This window comes from Phoxinus phoxinus (assembly GCF_949152265.1).
Source record: "Phoxinus phoxinus genome assembly, chromosome: 14".
NCBI classification, from domain to species: domain Eukaryota; kingdom Metazoa; phylum Chordata; class Actinopteri; order Cypriniformes; family Leuciscidae; genus Phoxinus; species Phoxinus phoxinus.
Genome location: NC_136889.1, coordinates 3,255,730 through 3,274,095, shown reverse-complemented (window position 1 = coordinate 3,274,095; position 18,366 = coordinate 3,255,730). Strand labels below are relative to the sequence as shown.

The 18,366-nt window shown below is 40.5% G+C and overlaps 2 protein-coding genes across 4 annotated transcripts in view; one reads left to right on the top strand and one right to left on the bottom strand.

The window, feature by feature from the left end:
- The first annotated feature begins 340 nt into the window (after positions 1-340).
- Positions 341-15,316, top strand: msh6 (mutS homolog 6 (E. coli)). 2 transcript variants are annotated; one of them, XR_013800224.1, is made up of 12 exons: positions 395-761; positions 1,496-1,701; positions 2,508-2,683; positions 5,379-7,941; positions 8,802-9,091; positions 10,916-11,033; positions 11,108-11,197; positions 12,610-12,764; positions 12,972-13,171; positions 14,205-14,366; positions 14,944-14,989; positions 15,180-15,316. XR_013800224.1 is itself a non-coding variant. In XM_079635389.1 (10 exons), exons 1-10 carry the CDS (start codon positions 529-531, stop codon positions 14,284-14,286), a joined length of 4,113 nt encoding a protein of 1,370 aa, XP_079491515.1. In that variant the 5' UTR covers positions 341-528; the 3' UTR covers positions 14,287-14,419. The 2 variants fall into 2 exon arrangements, 1 of the variants encoding a protein (XP_079491515.1); XM_079635389.1 differs by lacking the exons at positions 14,944-14,989; positions 15,180-15,316 and having other exon boundaries at positions 341-761; positions 14,205-14,419.
- fbxo11a (F-box protein 11a) overlaps positions 14,388-18,366 on the bottom strand; it is a 35,423-nt gene continuing 31,444 nt past the window's right edge. For both annotated transcript variants that reach the window (XM_079635391.1, XM_079635392.1), the window contains 5 exons: positions 17,872-17,982; positions 16,868-16,975; positions 16,681-16,789; positions 16,500-16,598; positions 14,388-15,632 (listed from right to left, as the gene is read on the bottom strand). In XM_079635391.1, the coding sequence (XP_079491517.1) occupies positions 15,503-15,632; positions 16,500-16,598; positions 16,681-16,789; positions 16,868-16,975; positions 17,872-17,982 (557 nt within the window). In that variant the 3' untranslated portion in view covers positions 14,388-15,502. The remainder of the gene's footprint in view (positions 15,633-16,499; positions 16,599-16,680; positions 16,790-16,867; positions 16,976-17,871; positions 17,983-18,366) is intronic.

Here is an 18,366-nt window from a genome sequence, read left to right as displayed (position 1 = left end):
ATGTATGTATATATTTATTTATCTTTTTGGCAGCTTTGGATTTCCATACATAAGAACTTATCACTAGTAAACACGCTTCTCTGTCTTTTCCAAATTGTTTAACATTTATATTTATCACATGTATAACTTATTTTTGTGTCCTATTAGAAGGCATCCTGGCTCACAAAGAACAATGTAGTTTACAGAGAAAAACAATGGGAAATTGCGCACGCGCATCTAAGAGAATCTAACACATTCTAATAGAATGCATGATACATACACGCGTTCTAAATGAAAATAAACACATGTGTGTCTTATCAGCCACGTGGGTGGTGTAAAAGGATACACAGTGGTTCCTATTGGTCCAAATTCTCGCGGCGTCACGTGACGGGCTCCTCCTCTTCCCTTTCCGTGCGCGAGCCACGGCATTTTCCCGCGAACTCTCAGCTCCACAAATAACTCCGCTGAGCAGAGCAGCTCTGGCTCTGTTGGAATGGAATATAGATTAATTATTTTTTCGGAATAATTTAACAACACTCTTTGGGAGACATGGCGAAGCAAATTTCCCTGTTTAATTTCTTCACTAAGTCGCCTCCTCTCGCGCCGAAGGCCAAATCCAAGCCTTCTCCAGCGGAGGCAGACGCAGTGAGCAGATCCAACACCTCACCGAAAGAACAAGCCAAAGTCAACGGCAAGAAAACACCAGCAAAACCTGCCAAAGCTCAAGTTAAAGCTGGACACGCGAAACTGTTCGGAGAGAAAGCAGACACCGCAAAGGAGAGGTACAGTAACTGCAACTCATTATGCAGAATATAGCAATGCAATGTACAGGTTACCATGGTGACACCATGTCGTGGTACTCATGTGATGGCAATATCATGGTGCATTACATTACAATAACACTACAATTATATTTACAAAAAGTGCCATGGTTATTTGGACATGTACCATGGTTTTATCATCGTATTCTTGAAAGTACCATGGTACTACTGTACTGTTTTGTCATGTGCCATATTTACATTTTGCAAGGATTAGTTTGGTTATTCTATGCGTGTAGTTTATCAGCACTGCCTGTGGTTTGGGTTTCATTCTGAAAACTTACCGGAGGAGGATTGCTTTAAATGAGTCCAAGACACGTGCTACTTTTGCCTGTGTTTGAGACTTTTTTCTTTTTGGCGGGAGACCGTGTGGAGGGGGCGGGGCGAATTTCCTTCGCCTTGCGGGAATTTTTGCCTTTTCACAATATTCTAATTTAGAATTTGGGGTTTTCATAAGCTGTAAGCCATAATCATCAAAATTATAACATAAAGGCTTGAAATATATCGCTTTGCATGTAATGAGTCTATATAATATATTAGTTTCACCTTTTTAAGTTTAATTACTGAAATAAATTAACTTTTGCACGATATTAAAATCTTTCGAGGTTACCTGTGTGTATATATGTATAAGCGAATCTGTGATTTTGCACTTACTTTGTTTGAATGAATGCATCACAAAGATCATTGTTTCTCTCCAGGGAACAGTCATGCATGTTTAGTGCTGGCACTCTGGTATGGGCCAAGATGGAGGGACATCCCTGGTGGCCGTGTATGGTTGTTCCTCAACCTCTCAGCGGACAGCAGATGAGGGGCCGTGGCCGAGACCAAAGGCTTCACGTTCACTTTTTCGATGAACCACCAACCCGAGGCTGGGTTAACACAAAATACATAAGAGAGTACCAAGGTGAGAGCAGAGCAAGGCTTTTTTTTACACTTGAACATGGTCTTCGAACATTGTAATTAAAGGGGTGGTTGAATATGATTTCACTTTTCTAACTTTAGTTAGTGTGTAATGTTGCTGTTTGATCATAAACAACATCTGCAAAGTTACAACGCTCAAAGTTCAAAGCAAAGGGAGATATTTGCTTTTTAAGGACTACAACAAACGGCTGTTAGGAACTACACGACATTCCTCACGGGTTAGTGACATCACCAACCCTAGAATTTACATAAACCCCGCCCCCAGGACACGATTTATAGATTATCAAGACAGAATATGCTAATCAATGACTAGAAGATAACTGCACATAAGCTACATAAATTCATCAACTAATCATTCAGAAATGTCCTGTTGCTTCTACATGTTGTCACTTCTTCTTGAGTCTCTACATTATTGTCTGACTCCGGTTTGAACATAAAAGCCTAAAAGTTTTTGAAAATTTCAGTGCATGCGTGTGTGTGAGGTAAAAGGACACAAGCTCTTGAAGCTCCGCCCCCTGTGCTGGGAGCAGCCGCTCATTTGCATTTAAAGGGACACACAAAAACGGTGCGTTTTTGCTCACCCTCAAAAAGGGACATTTTTAACATGATATATAAAAATATCTGTGGGGTATTTTGAGCTAAAACTTCACACACACACTCTGGGGACATCAGAGACTTATTTTACATCTTGTGAAAAGGACATTCCACCCCTTTAAAATCTAAAATATTATTCAAATGCGTGTAATACTTTTATTCTGACCTTACATCATTTCTTGTTATTCTTTTAAGGCTCTGATAGCGCAGATGCCAAATCCGGAGGCGTGTTCTTCAGCGGTAAGCCTGTGATACGTAAAGCAATGGAGCTGGCAGATGCTGCAATGAAGCAGAGTCCTGAGCAGAGACTGAAGATATCCGTGTGCATGGATCCCTCAGATGAAGAAGAGGAGAATGATGAGGATATGGAGGTGAGCAATAGGGGTGGGACGATACAGGAACCTCACGATTCAATTCTGTGGCGATATGTGGTCCACGATATGATATCACGATTCGCGATATCTACGATATTCAATATATTGGAAGAAATTTCATCAACGATATATCACGATATATGTGACTGAAAAGAAAAAGGATAAGGAAATATGGAAATTTTATGCATTTATTAATGCCAACATTTCCAACATTGTACAAAGAAATATGCATTTGCATAATAACTCACTGCCTTGACGATATCCATATGGGGCTATACCTCAGTGGCAGCAACCATACAGCGTGCGCATACACTGTCACACACGCACGCACTCTCTCTCTCTCTCTCTCTCTCTCTCTCTCTCTCTCTCTCTCTCTCTCTCTCTCTCTCTCTCGTTTTTTATGTTGAACGGAATGGCTAATGTTCTCTGCTTTTCAACAAATCATTTGCACACACATTCTGTAATTGTTCTATCTGAAGCTATTGCCTGCAACATTGAAAGCTCCGGTCTCTGTGTTTAGCGCGAATGCTCACGTGATTGCCGCCGGCTCGGAATAAAATTTGTGCAGGACAGTCGTGCTGTGTACCAGCTGCTTTGACGCGATTATCAGTTTAACTGACTCGTAATGTGTGCAATATCTCATGACCTCCCGAGTGTCCGAACTCCCACCGCCTTTACTTGTGTTCTTCACCGGCCGTTGTTTGCGCCACTTTACCCCTATTTACTCGAACAGCGCCCCCCGCAAACAGAATGGTAGATATTGGGTAGTTACAGTGACACTGACAACGGGTAAATTAATCATTTTGTGTTGTAATAAAATATCGATATTGGGCGTTAGTGTATCGATTATTTATTGCGACAGAGAGCACAACAATATATTGCAATATCGATTTTTTTTTTCCACCCCTAGTGAGCAAACACTAGATCAAAAAAAGTTAATATTCACATAAAATATCCATAATGGGATATTTCAGCCAAAAATTTAATTTCTCTCATAATTTACTTGTCTTAAGTCTTTCCAAATCTGTATGACTTTCTTTCTTCCATGATTTTGAAGAATGTTACCAAGCAGCATATAGTGTCTACAAGTCAAGTCACCATAAAAGTAGTTCATAAGTCATTCAATCGCTTTGAGTGAGGAACCGACTGGAATTAAAGTCATTATTCACTGAAAAGATGTAAGCGTGCAAACAGACTGGTCTCTTTTGGTCACTTATATTTTCATCATCTGAAAAAAGCTTTAAATACACCAATAATTTGCCCCAGGATTTGTCCCGGGATCGTTTGATTTTGGTTCGCCAGTGATTTTCCGGAATCATTCACGCGCATTCACATGCATCTCGTAAAGACACGTGACATCGATGTGCCATGTAATGTCTCCACAGCGTCTTAAGAAACCACACTTGTGCATTTTTTTTCTGATTCGATCATAAACTAGCGCATCACGTACAGTTCCACTAAGCTGGCGTACGATCTCAGCTTCAGCGTCATCACTACAACACACGATTACGGCTTTTGTTCACACAGGGCGCATTCCGGAACTGATCCCGGCAATGTTACTAGGTCCCCATTCCGGGATTGATCGTGTTTGCATTCACACTGAAGTAGGGCTGCACGATTATGACAAAAATCATAATTGCCGATTATTCCCTTGAAATTGCGATTATTAATTATGATTATCACAATTTACATTATATATATATATATATATATATATATAATAGGCATATAATACATGTTTACACAAAACCTGTACTGTCCCCCCTTACACAAGTACTGTCCCCCTTTACTTAACATACACATAAATTGTAAGAATATGACTGACTACTAATAAATAAACATTAGGCCTATGCTAAAGCTATTAAATGGCAGTCCCAAACTAGTTTTTGTTAATACAATGTTGGTATGAGCCACCAACATCACTTAAAAATATAAAAAATAAAACAAAGTGAAAATAAAGTGGCATTTTGGGGTTAATATGGAAACGACAGTTACCATGGTGAATAAACATTACTAACAAGAACTGTTAATGAAACATGGAAACTGCTCCTGGTGAATAGTATGAACATCATACCTGCATGCAAATCCTTCTCAGCTAACACACGACGTACCAGTAACGTGATTTATTGGTATTTTTACTTTTATTTCGTGACTTAATAATTTACAACGTAATGACGTTCCATGCTCGTAAGTTTCTTTTGCACTTTATATACAATGAAGCGACATACTTTACTTTAAATGCGCCACCGCATTTGCGCGTGCGATTGAAGTGTGCGCTACGAGTACAGTATAACAGGAAAGTCCGTTTTTCTGAGGCGAAATTATTATTATTATTTTTCAGTGTACACTTGCGTCACTGCCTGGTAGTTCCTGTTGTGCTGCGTTTCCTGAAGTAGTCGTGATTCGCCTCTCATAACATAACGTGCTCTAAACGCACGCACGCAGAGTGTATTTTCTTTTGTAATCGCAGCTTTGAACAATTACGTAATCGTGGCATCCGTAATCGTAATTGCGATTGGAAATTCGATTAATTGTGCAGCCCTACACTGAATGCTTTCTGGCAATTTTATAAAAAATTTCCAGGATCAACTAGCTGTGTGAAAGGGGCTTAAAATGTCGCCTTTTAAATTTCTAAGAAATAAAGTCATGCAGTTTGGCAACCATCTTAATTTCTTGTTATATTTTATTATAGGTTGATAAATCAACTCTATCAGATTTGGAAATGTCTGAGGAAGAGGCTGAAGAAAAGGTGAAGCCCAGCCGACGGTCATCTCGCGCTGTGGCCGAAAATGGTCAGAAGTCGAAGCGCCGGCGCATTGTGGTGGCATCTGACAGCGATGACTCCGGTGAAGAGTTCAAACCTGAGCAAGCAAAAGCAAGCAGTGACGAGGAGGAAGATGAGGAGGTAGTGAGTAGCGAGGCTGAGGAAGAAGAAAGCGAGCAGGAGCCCGAACCAGAAAGCCCTGTGAAACCGGTCAAGCGCAAACGTCCTTTAGAGAAGCCTGTAAAATCACAGAGCAAACCAGATACCCCAAAACGATCACCTGTGACTTTACCATCCGTGACGTCCAACACCAAATCTCGACTCTCTGCTTTCTCTGCCCCAGACAACTTCGAAAGTCACAGTACCAGTGCAAATGGGACGGAAGGAGGATCTACTGTGTGGGACCATGAGAAACTCGACTGGCTGCTGGACGGCAAGAGAAAGGATGCGCAGCGTAAGCGACAATCTGATGAAAACTACGACCCCACGACTCTATACGTTCCCGATGATTTCCTTAACAGGACAACGCCTGGAATGCGCCGTTGGTGGCAGTTGAAGTCTGAGATGTTCGATACGGTTCTTTTCTACAAAGTTGGAAAGTTTTACGAGCTCTACCATATGGACGCAGTGATTGGCGTCAACGAACTCGGCCTTACCTTCATGAAGGGCGCTTGGGCCCATTCAGGCTTCCCCGAGATTGGCTTTGGACGCTTCTCAGACGTACTCGTGCAAAAGGGCTACAAAGTGGCTCGCGTGGAACAGACCGAGACCCCTGATATGATGGAAGCACGATGCAAGAAATTGGCGCGTCCAACCAAATTCGACCGTGTCGTCAAGCGAGAGGTTTGCCGAATCATCACGCGAGGGACTCAGACGTACAGCGTGCTTGATGGCGCCCCTTCTGAAACTCAAAGTAAATATCTGTTGAGCATTAAAGAGAAGAGCGAGGAGGACAGCGCAGGCCATTGCCACATCTACGGGGTTTGTTTCATTGACACCTCGGTGGGACGCTTCCATATCGGTCAATTCCAGGATGACCGCCATTGTTCCCGTTTGCGTACTCTGGTTGCACACTATTCTCCTGCCCAGGTTATTTTCGAGAAGGGCAACTCATCAGCCGAGACATTGAAAATCTTTAAGGCCCTCTTGTCTTCCACTTTACAAGAAGGCCTCAATGCTGGTTCGCAGTTCTGGGATGCCCAGAAGACCTTAAAGGTCCTTGCTGAGGAAGACTACTTTAAAGAAAGCAAAGCGTCAGCTGATGACGAAAAGGTATCAGTGCTTCCTCCAACTCTCAAAGCTATGACGTCCAAATGTGACGCTCTAAGTCTCACTCCAAAGACGGGTTATGAACTCGCTCTTTCTGCCCTTGGCGGCTGCATGTTTTACCTCAAGAAATGTCTAGTGGACCAGGAGCTTTTTTCCATGGGCAACTTTGAGGAGTATGTTCCTGTCGATGTGGAGATGGAGCAGGCTGGGGGGGCGTCTTGTTTTTTTGCCCAGACCCATCAAAAAATGGTTTTGGATGGAGTGACCCTTGCTAACCTTGAGATCCTTCAGAATAGCTCGACCGGCGGTCCTGAGGGAACCCTACTTGAACGATTGGACACGTGTTGCACTCCCTTCGGCAAACGGTTGTTGAAGCAATGGCTCTGCGCCCCTCTTTGTAATCCATCCTCCATTGGTAATCGTTTAGATGCTCTGGAGGACCTGATGGGCGCTCCATCCCAAGTGACCGAAGTCACCGACCTACTAAAGAAGCTCCCGGATCTCGAAAGGCTACTTAGCAAGATCCACAGCATGGGTACTCCTATAAAAGGACAAGACCACCCGGACTCCCGAGCCGTTCTGTACGAGGAGGTCGTCTACAGCAAACGTAAGATCGCTGACTTTCTCGCAGCACTTGAGGGTTTTAAAGTCATGAAAGAAATCGTGTCGATCATGGAGCCCGTCGCCGAAGGCTTCCGATCTAAACTAATGCGCCAAGTGTTGCTCCTCAAGACACAAAATGAAGATGGGCTTTTCCCCAACCTTTCGAAAGAGCTCAAGCGTTGGGACAAAGCTTTCGACCATCAGAAAGCTCGAACCACAGGTGTCATAACTCCAAAAGCTGGCTTTGATCCGGAGTACGACCAAGCCCTAGACGGAGTTAAAGACTGTGAGAAAGGCCTGCAGGAATACCTGGACCGACAGAAGAAGAGATTGGGCTGTAAGAATCTATCATACTGGGGAACGGGAAGGAACCGCTACCAGCTGGAAGTCCCTGACAGTGTTTCCGAGAGGAGCGTGCCAGAGGAGTACGAGGTGAGGTCCACGAAGAAGGGCTGGAAGCGTTACTCTACCAAAGAGATCGAGCGGCTGTTTTCAGAGATGCAGAGCTGGGAAGACAAAAGAGACGCAGCGCTTAAGGATTGCATGAGAAGACTCTTCTACAATTTCGACAAGAATTACAAAAACTGGCAGACAGCCGTTGAGTGCATGGCTGTACTTGGTAAGAAGAAAAAAAAAACTGATTCCCCGGTTTCACAGACAAAGCTTAAGCCTAGTCCCAGATTTAAATGCATGTTTGAGCTGTTTCAAATGAAAGTGACATTTAAAATTTTGTCTCAAGATGCAGGCCAGTAATGTTTTTTTTTTCTAAGGCACATTTCTTATAGCTACGTAAATGTCCTAATTGAACTAAGGCTAATCCTGGCTTAATCTAACTCTAAGCCCCGTCTGTGAAACCAGGCCTATATTTATTTTGTTTAAACGTTCAAAATGTTGGTATTCATAAGACTTGTTTTTACCGTTTCATTAAAAATGGTTTCGTACAGAATATCATGTATACCGTACTTTACATCAATAATGCCAACATGCTCTATTCATTCATATTTTGTCAACTCCTAGCTGAAAATAAGCTGTTTTTCATATTCGACTGTAGTTTATACAGCTATTCTTTATGGATAGGTTGTCAAAGGATTAATTTGAGCTAGTTTCTAATTACAAGTGCATTTAAATGCATAACAAAATCCTGATTGAAAAACATCTTACTAAAAACCTTTTTAAAGGTTTGCATGTAAATCAATTAAGTGATGGCTAAAAAAAAAAATTTTAACGATCTTTTCCTCAAAATAGCTACAAATAGAATGGTTGTATGCGCAAATACAACAAGCCATGGAAATTTGGACTTCGACTTTTCTTTCTTTTTTCAGAATTTAATTTTTTTTCAGAATCATGGAATGTTTTGGACCACAGAAAAGTGGACAATTTTCCAAAAAAAATCCCTTGTTTGCAGAAATAATTACTTGTGACATTGGTACTAGAATGCTATTTTGTAAAATTACATGTTTCTGTTGTTCTTACCACCAGATGTGCTGTTGAGCATGACCCGGTACAGTCAGAGCGGCGACGGGCCCATGGCGAGACCGGAGATGGTTCTTCCGGGTGACGGGTCTCAGTCGCACCCCTTCCTGGATCTGAGAGCGTCCCGTCACCCTTGTGTCACCAAGACCTTCTTCGGTGATGACTTCATTCCCAATGACATCTTCATCGCTTGCCCTAGCGGTGAAGAAGAAGGTCAAGATAATGATAAAGCACTTGCCCCGTGTGTGTTAGTCACCGGGCCAAACATGGGAGGCAAGTCCACCTTAATGAGACAGGTGAGTGTTGGAAATCAATATTCAAGATGACAAAAACAATGTTCATGGTGTGTTAATTAAATTAAAAATCCTCTAAATCCAGATTCACAGTCTATTCTGATGTGACATTCAGTGTTGCAAAGGCAGTAGAGGAAATATTATTAATTTTTGTCTTCAGCTTATATTTGAAAATAATTCTGAACCGGCCCAAAATAATTGATTTGAACTGAATCGTGGCCAAATTTCATTGTGCATGTAGTAAAGAATTGTAATCGAATCATTGTCAGAGCAAATATTTTCACCCATACAACCCTAATCTGTATGTAGTCAAGAAACATCTAGGCAAAGTGAATGTGTTCAGCAGCTGTTTAGGCAGGAAGAAGGATGTGGTTTGAGCTCCTATTTCTGGAAATGCAGGTTTCTATATCATGTTTTCAGAATGTTTAGGCCTGGAAATTCAGTCTATAAACATAATATTAAGTATTTGGCATTTTTGTATTGTATATTTGTATTATTATTATTTTAAATGCATGGAAAACTCTAAAGCAGATTTGTAAAATGTTGTATTCAGTCTATGGTATATCTACACATACTGGATTTATGGCCTATTCATTGAGAGAGTAATATGGAATATTTGTACTTTTAAGAATTAATTTCTCCCACTGCGGGACTATTGAAGTAACCTAAAGTGTTAAAGAGGACCTATTAAGTCTTGATTTTGTTTTTGAGGTCTTCTGGATTAGGTTTTCATGCTTGAATTTTCAACAAACACATTCTCCATTTGTTGCGGCTCCTCCTCCAGTCTGTCAGTATTGCTCTGTTTAGTTCCTGTCTCTATGAAGCCCCGCCTTCTGAAAGCACACTGTGCTCTGATTGGTCAGCTGGAGCAGTGTGTTGTGATTGGTCAAGCACTTCGTGTGTTTGGGAAATGTCCCGCCCCTTACCATAACCGCCAGTTTCAACACATGGATTATTTAAACAAAAAACATTTTGTTCATTCCCGGAAAAAAAATTTAGGGCTGACTTCTAATAGTCGAGGATTCGACGATTCGATTCGGAGAGGTCTGATTCGACTATGAACCTCATAGTCGAATACATGGGCGTCAGTTTGGTTTGAAATGTGCTGGGGACAGAGACGCATTCGCATTTTCAGAAGGGCTGGGTACAATTTTATTTATTTTTTCGCTTTCGCGCAGGTCATGTTTTGAAAGACGATGTCCTGTAGCTTACTAATGTAAATAAATAAAAATATATTCAAAAATCTGCTTCACATTTTCAGCAGGGCTGCGGAGCGGCTGTGGGTTGACTCCACACGGTTCTCATGTGCGTTAAAAAGCTTTACGTGGTTTAATGTACCTAAACAACGATTACCAAATTTCCCTCTCATATTGCTCCTCATAACCACTGAAAATGGTAAAAAAATCTAACCCGGAGTCCAATTATTATGGACGTTATCTGATATTAAGCGTTTCTGCTTCACATTTTCAGCAGGGCTGCGGAGCGGCTGTGAGTTGACTCCACGCGGTTCTCATGTGCGTTAAAAAGCTTTACGTGGTTTAATGTAGCCTACCTAAACAACGATCACCAAATTTCTCTCTCATATTGCTCCTCATGTTTATGAAATGTTATGATATATGTGTGATATGTGTTTTTTAGCTCTTTTGTTTGAAATGGAAAAAATCTAGCTGCTATCTAAAAAAAAAAAAAAAAAAAAAAAGGTTCGACTATCAGTCGACTATGGCAAAATCTAACGAATCAGATTCGACTATGAAAATCCTTAGTCGAAAACAGCCCTAAAAAAATTATTTCCGATTTGATTCTTTATTATATGTCGCTGTGTTTCAGTGTGGTCTGGTGGTGATCTTGGCCCAGCTGGGCTGTTACGTTCCTGCTGAGAGTTTGCGTCTCACTCCTGTGGACCGAGTGTTCACTCGTCTCGGCGCCTCTGATCGAATAATGTCGGGTAAGTTGTGGCTTTCCCGTTCAGTGTTCATGTGTGAGCTTCACTCTCAGTACTTAATGTATCGTGTTTTCTAGGTGAAAGTACGTTCTTTGTGGAGCTCAGCGAGACTGCTAGCATACTTTTGCACGCCACCAACCACTCCCTCGTCCTGCTCGATGAACTGGGTAAATGATCTGTCCATCTCACATTAAACTTTGTAACCACACTAAATGTAAACCAGCGGTTATTAGAGAATATCTGGGTGTAAATCCTCAACAAACCCGTCTCCATACCGGCGGGTGGAACTGGATAAATATTCTGAATGTTCTGATGAATCATAATCGTACACTGTTGGCTCATGGCCAGAGGAGAACTGAGCGACTGAGTCTGGTTTCTCACAAGGTTTTTTCTCCATTCTGTCACTGCTGGAGTTTGGGTTCCTGCCACTGTCGCCTTTGACTTTTGGCTTGCTTAGTTGGGGACATTTAACTTAATAACCAACAGTATTATTGATCTGCCTGTATTAACACCATTATGTGAGAACTGAACTGAGCCGGACGATGATATCACAGTTTTCTCCAGAGCGGCTATACAGGTGAAACTGGAAAAATTAGAATATGGTGCAAAAGTTCATTTATTTCAGTAATTCAACTTAAAAGGTGAAACTAATATATTATATAGACTCATTACATGCAAAGTGCGATATTTTAAGCCTTTATTTGTTAAAATTGATGATTATGGCTAGTGTTGTCAAAATTCGGTACTGAAATTTGAAAAATGTGACTCTTTGAGCGCTGTTGAGCGGAATCATAAACACCTCTGATTGGCCATTGTGTTCACAAGCTCATCGGATATGTCTGTGATTGGCTATAATGATCAACGCACGAAAGTGTTTTGAAAGCAGGAGCGTTTAAAAAAAAAAAAGCAAGCGTCTATCAGCGTCAGTGGATCGATCAGCTGATAGACGCCTGCTTTCAAACGCTCCTGTGTGTATCTGTGTAATCGCTCGCTGAAGAGCGTTATTGATGTATATTTACATGTTTTTGAAGCGCTGATCATTGTAGCCAATCACAGACATATTTGATGAGCGCGTGACAATGGCCGGCCATTCCGAGGTGTTTACGAGGTGTCACATTTTTCAAATTTCAGTACCGACTTGGTACCGAAGTCGGTACTTTTGACAAGACTAATTATGGCTTACAGTTTATGAAAACACCAAATTCTAAATATAGAATATTGTGAAAAGGTTTTCATAAGCCATAATCATCAAAATTATAACAAATAAAGGCTTGAAATATCTCACTTTGCATGTAATGAGTCTATATAATATATTAGTTTCACCTTTTAAGTTGAATTTCACTTGCGTATATATATATATATAAACTAAATTAAAAACTTTTTTACAACAAAAATGAAGTATCGCTGAACTTACCTAAGCTGGACTGTGACGCTATTTTCTTCTGGAAACAAACTTTGTTGCATTATTTTCCTGTTATCTATTTAAAGCTGCTTATCTATTGTAAAAAGCGCTGTAGAGATAAAGGTGACTTGACTTAAACTGAACGAGTTCAGAGCTTTTGTTGTGTGTGAACTGCAGGCAGAGGTACGGCCACGTATGACGGCACAGCCATCGCGAGCGCAGTGGTGAAGGAGCTGTCCGAGAAGATCTGCTGCCGGACCCTGTTCTCCACTCATTACCACTCGCTGGTGGAGGAACACGTCCAGGACCCCGCCGTGAGACTCGGACACATGGTCAGTTTCACCGGCTTTATCAGAAGCGCAATTATACCACTGAATAAGAGACAAACGTATACCAATTGACCGTTCGCAATGACCTGCCCCCTTTAGTTACTGTTGCTATGTCCGACAAGCCACGCCTCTCTCACGCCACACCATGTTCTCACGCACAGTGAACAAGTAGTTGTTTAGTGAAAGGATTTGTATTTGTTTCCCTCTCAGGCCTGTATGGTGGAGAATGAATGCGAGGACCCCAGTCAGGAGACCATCACCTTCCTCTACAAGTTCATCTGTGGCGCGTGTCCCAAAAGTTACGGCTTCAACGCAGCCCGCTTGGCAAACATCCCGGAGGAAGTCATCCAGTCGGGCCACAAGAAGGCCCGTGAGTTCGAGAGGAGCACCGTGTCTCTCAGGATATTCAAGTAAGAAACCGTTAAGTAGAGATGCACCGAAATGGAAATTCTAGATGCACTTAAACCGGAAATTACGCCTTTTTTCTTTCAGTGCATCGTTACAATTAAGCACATTTTTCGTTATTGATCAATTGACCTCTGCTCAATCTCATGCTGCATCTGGGCATTTTTAGTGTTGTAGTTTTTGTCATTATTGTAATATAGTACTATTGCAGATGTGCTTAATCACGTGCGTAATTTCCTATGGGGACAGGGGGGACATGTCAGGATTGTTTAAAAATCCTGTTTGTGTTCCCCCCCACCCCCCACTTTCAAATTCGTTTAGGATTTTTAACCGCACGCCGTCATCGCGGAACACACTGAGGAAACAAAAACTGCCCGACAGCCGACCATCGGCTTAGCGTGTCCCGGGCTTTAAAGGTTCTAAATGGAACCATTAATGCCAATAAAGAACCTTAATTTTTAAGTGTGCCGTTTGCTTTTTTCTTTCAGGACAGTAATTGTATCAGACGGATGTGTTTCTAGATCAGTGTGTTTGTGTTTTGCCATTTTTAAAACCTATTGTGTACGTGACACTGCTGCAGTTGTGTTCAATTGTGATGATGAGAAAAGTTTCTCGAGGACTAGAGCAGTGTAGCCAGGTTGACACCAGACACTTCACGTTGTAACTGAGACCGGGTCTGGGGAAGGTTCATTCACAGCCCATTTCCAAAGAGGTGTCACTCAAATGCCTCTGGGTGCAATTGGATAGAACTAAAACCAATCAGATCGATCGTCATAGTGTAAAGCCCGCCTCGACGTTTGTGATTGGTGCCTCGATTTGGAAATGGGCTTGAATGGGCCAGACGGACTTGCTGAGTAAATCTCAAAATTGCTGGAAGTTGGTCAGGGTTTCCTCAGTTGACTGTCATGGCTGCTTAAAATTGTGCAAAGTCATTTCAAACACTTACAAAATCATGAATGCATTAATATTAATGCGTTTTCCAAACTGTTGAATACTAGTATGCATTGGAGAATCTAATCGCTTTATTTGTTTTGTCAGGAAACTCTGGTCATTGGCTGAAGCCCCCACCGCTGATCGTGAGCAGTTCTCAGCGCTGGTTCAGACGGTCCGCAGCCTGTGATGGAGAACGTGTCGTTTTTGTTTGTTTTGAGCACTTCTGTTCAATATTCCATGAGTTATTTTTCACCACATATAAAGCAAGTAAGCATCTCACTACTGAAATGATCTAATAAAGTTTATTTTTAAAAATGTAACACGTTCCTCTGACTAGGAAATTAAACTTTTGATTAATTACTACCAGCTACATAATGGTTATTGAGTACTTCACAATATATTAAGTCTAGATGTCATGGAACATGCATACAATTCAGGCTGTATGAGAACCCACAGTCACCAAATACAGTTGGATGGAGGGGAAAAGCACAAAAAAAGCTGTACAGATATTCATCAGAGCTTCAAATAAGCAAGAAGCCTCTTAAAAATCTCCAGCAATGTCACTTCGGCTCGCAGCGGTCAGGGTGAGGCGGCGCAGGAATGCGACGCGTGCGCAAATCTGGTCAGCCTTGCATTTTTTTTATCTTTCCTGATGTCATCCAATCAGGATAAAGGGGTTGGGATATTTATCTAAATCACTTTGGCCAAATTGTACCCACCATCCTGGTGAAAAACCTTGATATATAACTTGGACACTTTCCTTTCAAACTCAAAACATTGCTGGAGAATACTTAGTGTTTCCTTCTCTCTCTTTTTTTTTTTTTTCCTCAAATCTCTTTCACAGAAAGAACATACATCCTGCGACATGAGAACAAATACAGCAATCTAAGGTATAAACAACCCCAAAATTAATATACTTAATAAAATAAAAAGACATTCAAGTACATTTAAGATTTTTGCTTGAAAATACAAAACTACATGAGAAAGCATTAAAATCAAACCTCAATAACTCAGTCTTTTTAAAAAAACAAAACAAAAACTGAAGTGCTGGGTCACTTTTTTTCCCCGTACATATACAAGAGTGCGGTGATGGCTGCTTGGAGAACAGGTGCATCATGGGAAGCATTGTGAGTCTACGCTCTAGGTCCATCTCTCTCGTATGTGGCTCAAACTGGGGATCCATGCGCTTCACCGTCCTCGTTTATCATCCCACGAATCCTGAGTCGCGATCCGAGAGCATCGGCAGGAGAAACAGGATCGCAGAGTGACTGTGTTTGCATTTGTTAAATAGAAATGTTTTCTCTGTCCACGTTTACACAATGTTTGTTTTTTTTGAATAAAATTGAATTATTTCTAGCGTGTAATCTCATCTGCACTGGACTGAGCACTCGGAGTCTGTAGGTTCAGTTGTGCTGCAGTGTGTTGGACTCTATAGGAGGAGCCGAGTCGTACAGCGTGTCTGTGTCGTGAGTCGGCTCTCCGGCTAGTGTGCAAGGGTTTGACAACGTCCCTGCACCACAGTCACAGAAAAACCTGCAGAGAGACAGACACACACACACACACACACACACACACACACACACACACACACACACACAATCAGTACACAAGATATACATGACAACACTTCAGTTTAGGGTCCAATTCTCACTAATAACTAGTTGTTTATTAGCATGCATATTATTATTGGCTGTTTAGTAGTACTTATGAAGTACATATTAATGACTCGCTCTGCATGACCATATTCTACATCTCTTAAGTGTAAAATAAAAACCAAACTTTTTTCTTTCTTTTTTTATGAAATTGTTTTTTGGCCAATTATAACTATTTTCAATCAGTCAATCTGTATATAAAAATATATATGCATGTTTCTTAATTATATAAAATATAATAAAATAGTTATAGGGCCATTGCATTTTTAGCTAGTAACAATTTAATTTGAAAAAAATTTGAATCATATTTTACAGGTAAAAAGATGTATTACATAATAGTTTTTTTTATCTGTAAAATGAGATTCAATCTTTTTTATTATTATTAAATTGTTCCTAGCTAAAAATGCAATGGCCCTATAATTATTTTACAGAATTAAATAAATATATATATATACACACACACGTATGATAATAATTTTCTTTTTTTTTGAATTGTCAATTTGCTTGGCTCTTAAGCACGTTCTCTCCAATGGTCATCATAATGCAAAACCTCTATAACAGTAATATTTTTTGGACATAATATTGGATTAATACTTCCAAATGCACTTTACAAGACAGTTTGTACTCTTACTTAAAAATATTTTTTTTCCCCCGACAAAGCAATTTACAGGAGAAAACATGCTTAAAAATGGACTTATTTTTTTAATGCAAAGCAAGCTCATAGTAAGATTTAGAGGGCGTGACTGACCTATCATGTCTAATAAATTCTACGTCGTGCCCTTGATGACACTTCTTGATGCAGTTCACACAGATGGCGTTGCGGTCTGTCGTGTTACAGGTGTGACACCTGCACGGAAGAACACAGCAGTGAGAAAGCAGCCGCTAACGTCCCGCGCAGAGTTCAAATGGGTGTTCCTGAGGAGCGTTACCTGTAAAAATCGTGCATTGGATAGCTGGTGTAACTGGAAATCTTGTACAGGCACTGACCTCTGCTCACCGCTTTCTCAATGGCATCCTGGTTGTTCATGATTTTGTTGTCTGTGGAGAAGATTAAAGGGGTTCACTTCATGTTCACTGGATCATTAAATAGGCAAATTCAAAATGTGTTCAGTTCACCTTTCATTGTGACGTTGACGCCAGACGCGAGAAACAATCCACCGAAGCGATTGTTGAAAATCTGATTGCCTTCTAAAGTTGCTGTCGCGTGATTGGTGATCTCAATGCCTGAGACAGACAGAGGGGAACAATCACTTGCATATAAAGACTACTAAGAATACATCTTATCTGTGCGATTCTATAAAAAAAATATGTTCAGTTCCGAAAAACTTTTCATGAAGGTTTTAACAAAGTGTTGTTCAATTGCATTGAATAATTTCAAGGTAAATCAATAAATATCAACATATGCTCACACAAATCTGCACTAAAAATGTTTACTATAAAAAAATCTTAATAAAGGGGCTTGTTCAACCATGTGCTTCCTGTTCACTTCCTGAAAGAATGATGTGATTGTCATCTTTTTTTTTACATTTACAGAATAGTGGCTTATTTTAAAGGCTCTGTAAGATGGTAAAAACACTAATGCATAATCTGAAGAAACAACTTCAATAAAATAGGTTTTTAAATGTATTTGGCCTTCTGTATTTGGACCATTACTGTCTTAATGGTCCTACCAGAATGGCTTCATGCAAAACAATTTGTTATATTTATATATATATATATATATATATACACAATAAAAAGCTTTTCTGAAACAAAAATTATGTGCAGAGAGCTTATGTCAATTTTTCCCATTTAAAATGTCCATATGCTAACACCGAAATGGGAAACATGAATGGGAGACAGAGGGAAAAAATATTTTTTTAAATAAAATAAAAGTTCAATTGATGTTAATTTAAATATCTAATTAAATATGTCTAAAAATTTCCTGGGTAACACTTTATTTTAAGGTGTCATTGTTACAGAGATATAAATTAACATGTACTTACTATATGTAGGATTGGGGTTTGGTTCAGGGTTAGTTGCATGTAATTATGCATAATTTACTGTTATTACTATGGTACATGTAACAAGGACACTGTAAAATAAAGTGTTACCACTTCCTGTTCAAAAAATGAGTTTACCAGCAGCAAATCCATCAAATATCCTGTTCTTGCGCAGCACAGGGTGACTGTTAGTGCTGATGAGGACTCCCGCCTGGGCATTCCTGAAGATATCGTTCTCTTCCAACAACCCTACAACATACAAACACAACATCATAATGCTGACGTGCAGAGGAACAGCTCACACTGTCAGTCCAAACACCATTATTAGTGTCTGACTGGAATCTGATCTAAATGATTGACTGTAGCAACTATTCAGTATGCAACCGTGTCTGTGTGTGTTTTCTGGAGCAAGAGCCTGTTCTTGTCCAGGTCACAAACCAACTGTGTGTTTCCACAGACTTAATGCTGTAATGTGTTGTTTACCTGACTGTAACAGTCTAAAACAACATTCACATCCCAGTATTTGTGCAGGCAGTAGCCGCGTTTCCATTACCCTTCAAATTGCGCAAATTGAAAATACACCCAATGGAAACATAAATTGCGCAAAAAACCTCCCATTTAATCGCAAAAAAG

Bases quoted from the DNA above. Each gene is read 5' to 3' on its own strand.
- msh6 (XM_079635389.1), top strand. From the start codon at position 529: ATGGCGAAGCAAATTTCCCTGTTTAATTTCTTCACTAAGTCGCCTCCT. The intron at 1,702-2,507 runs GTGAGAGCAGAG...TATTCTTTTAAG, and splicing joins ATACATAAGAGAGTACCAAG to GCTCTGATAGCGCAGATGCC. The intron at 7,942-8,801 runs GTAAGAAGAAAA...TCTTACCACCAG, and splicing joins TGAGTGCATGGCTGTACTTG to ATGTGCTGTTGAGCATGACC.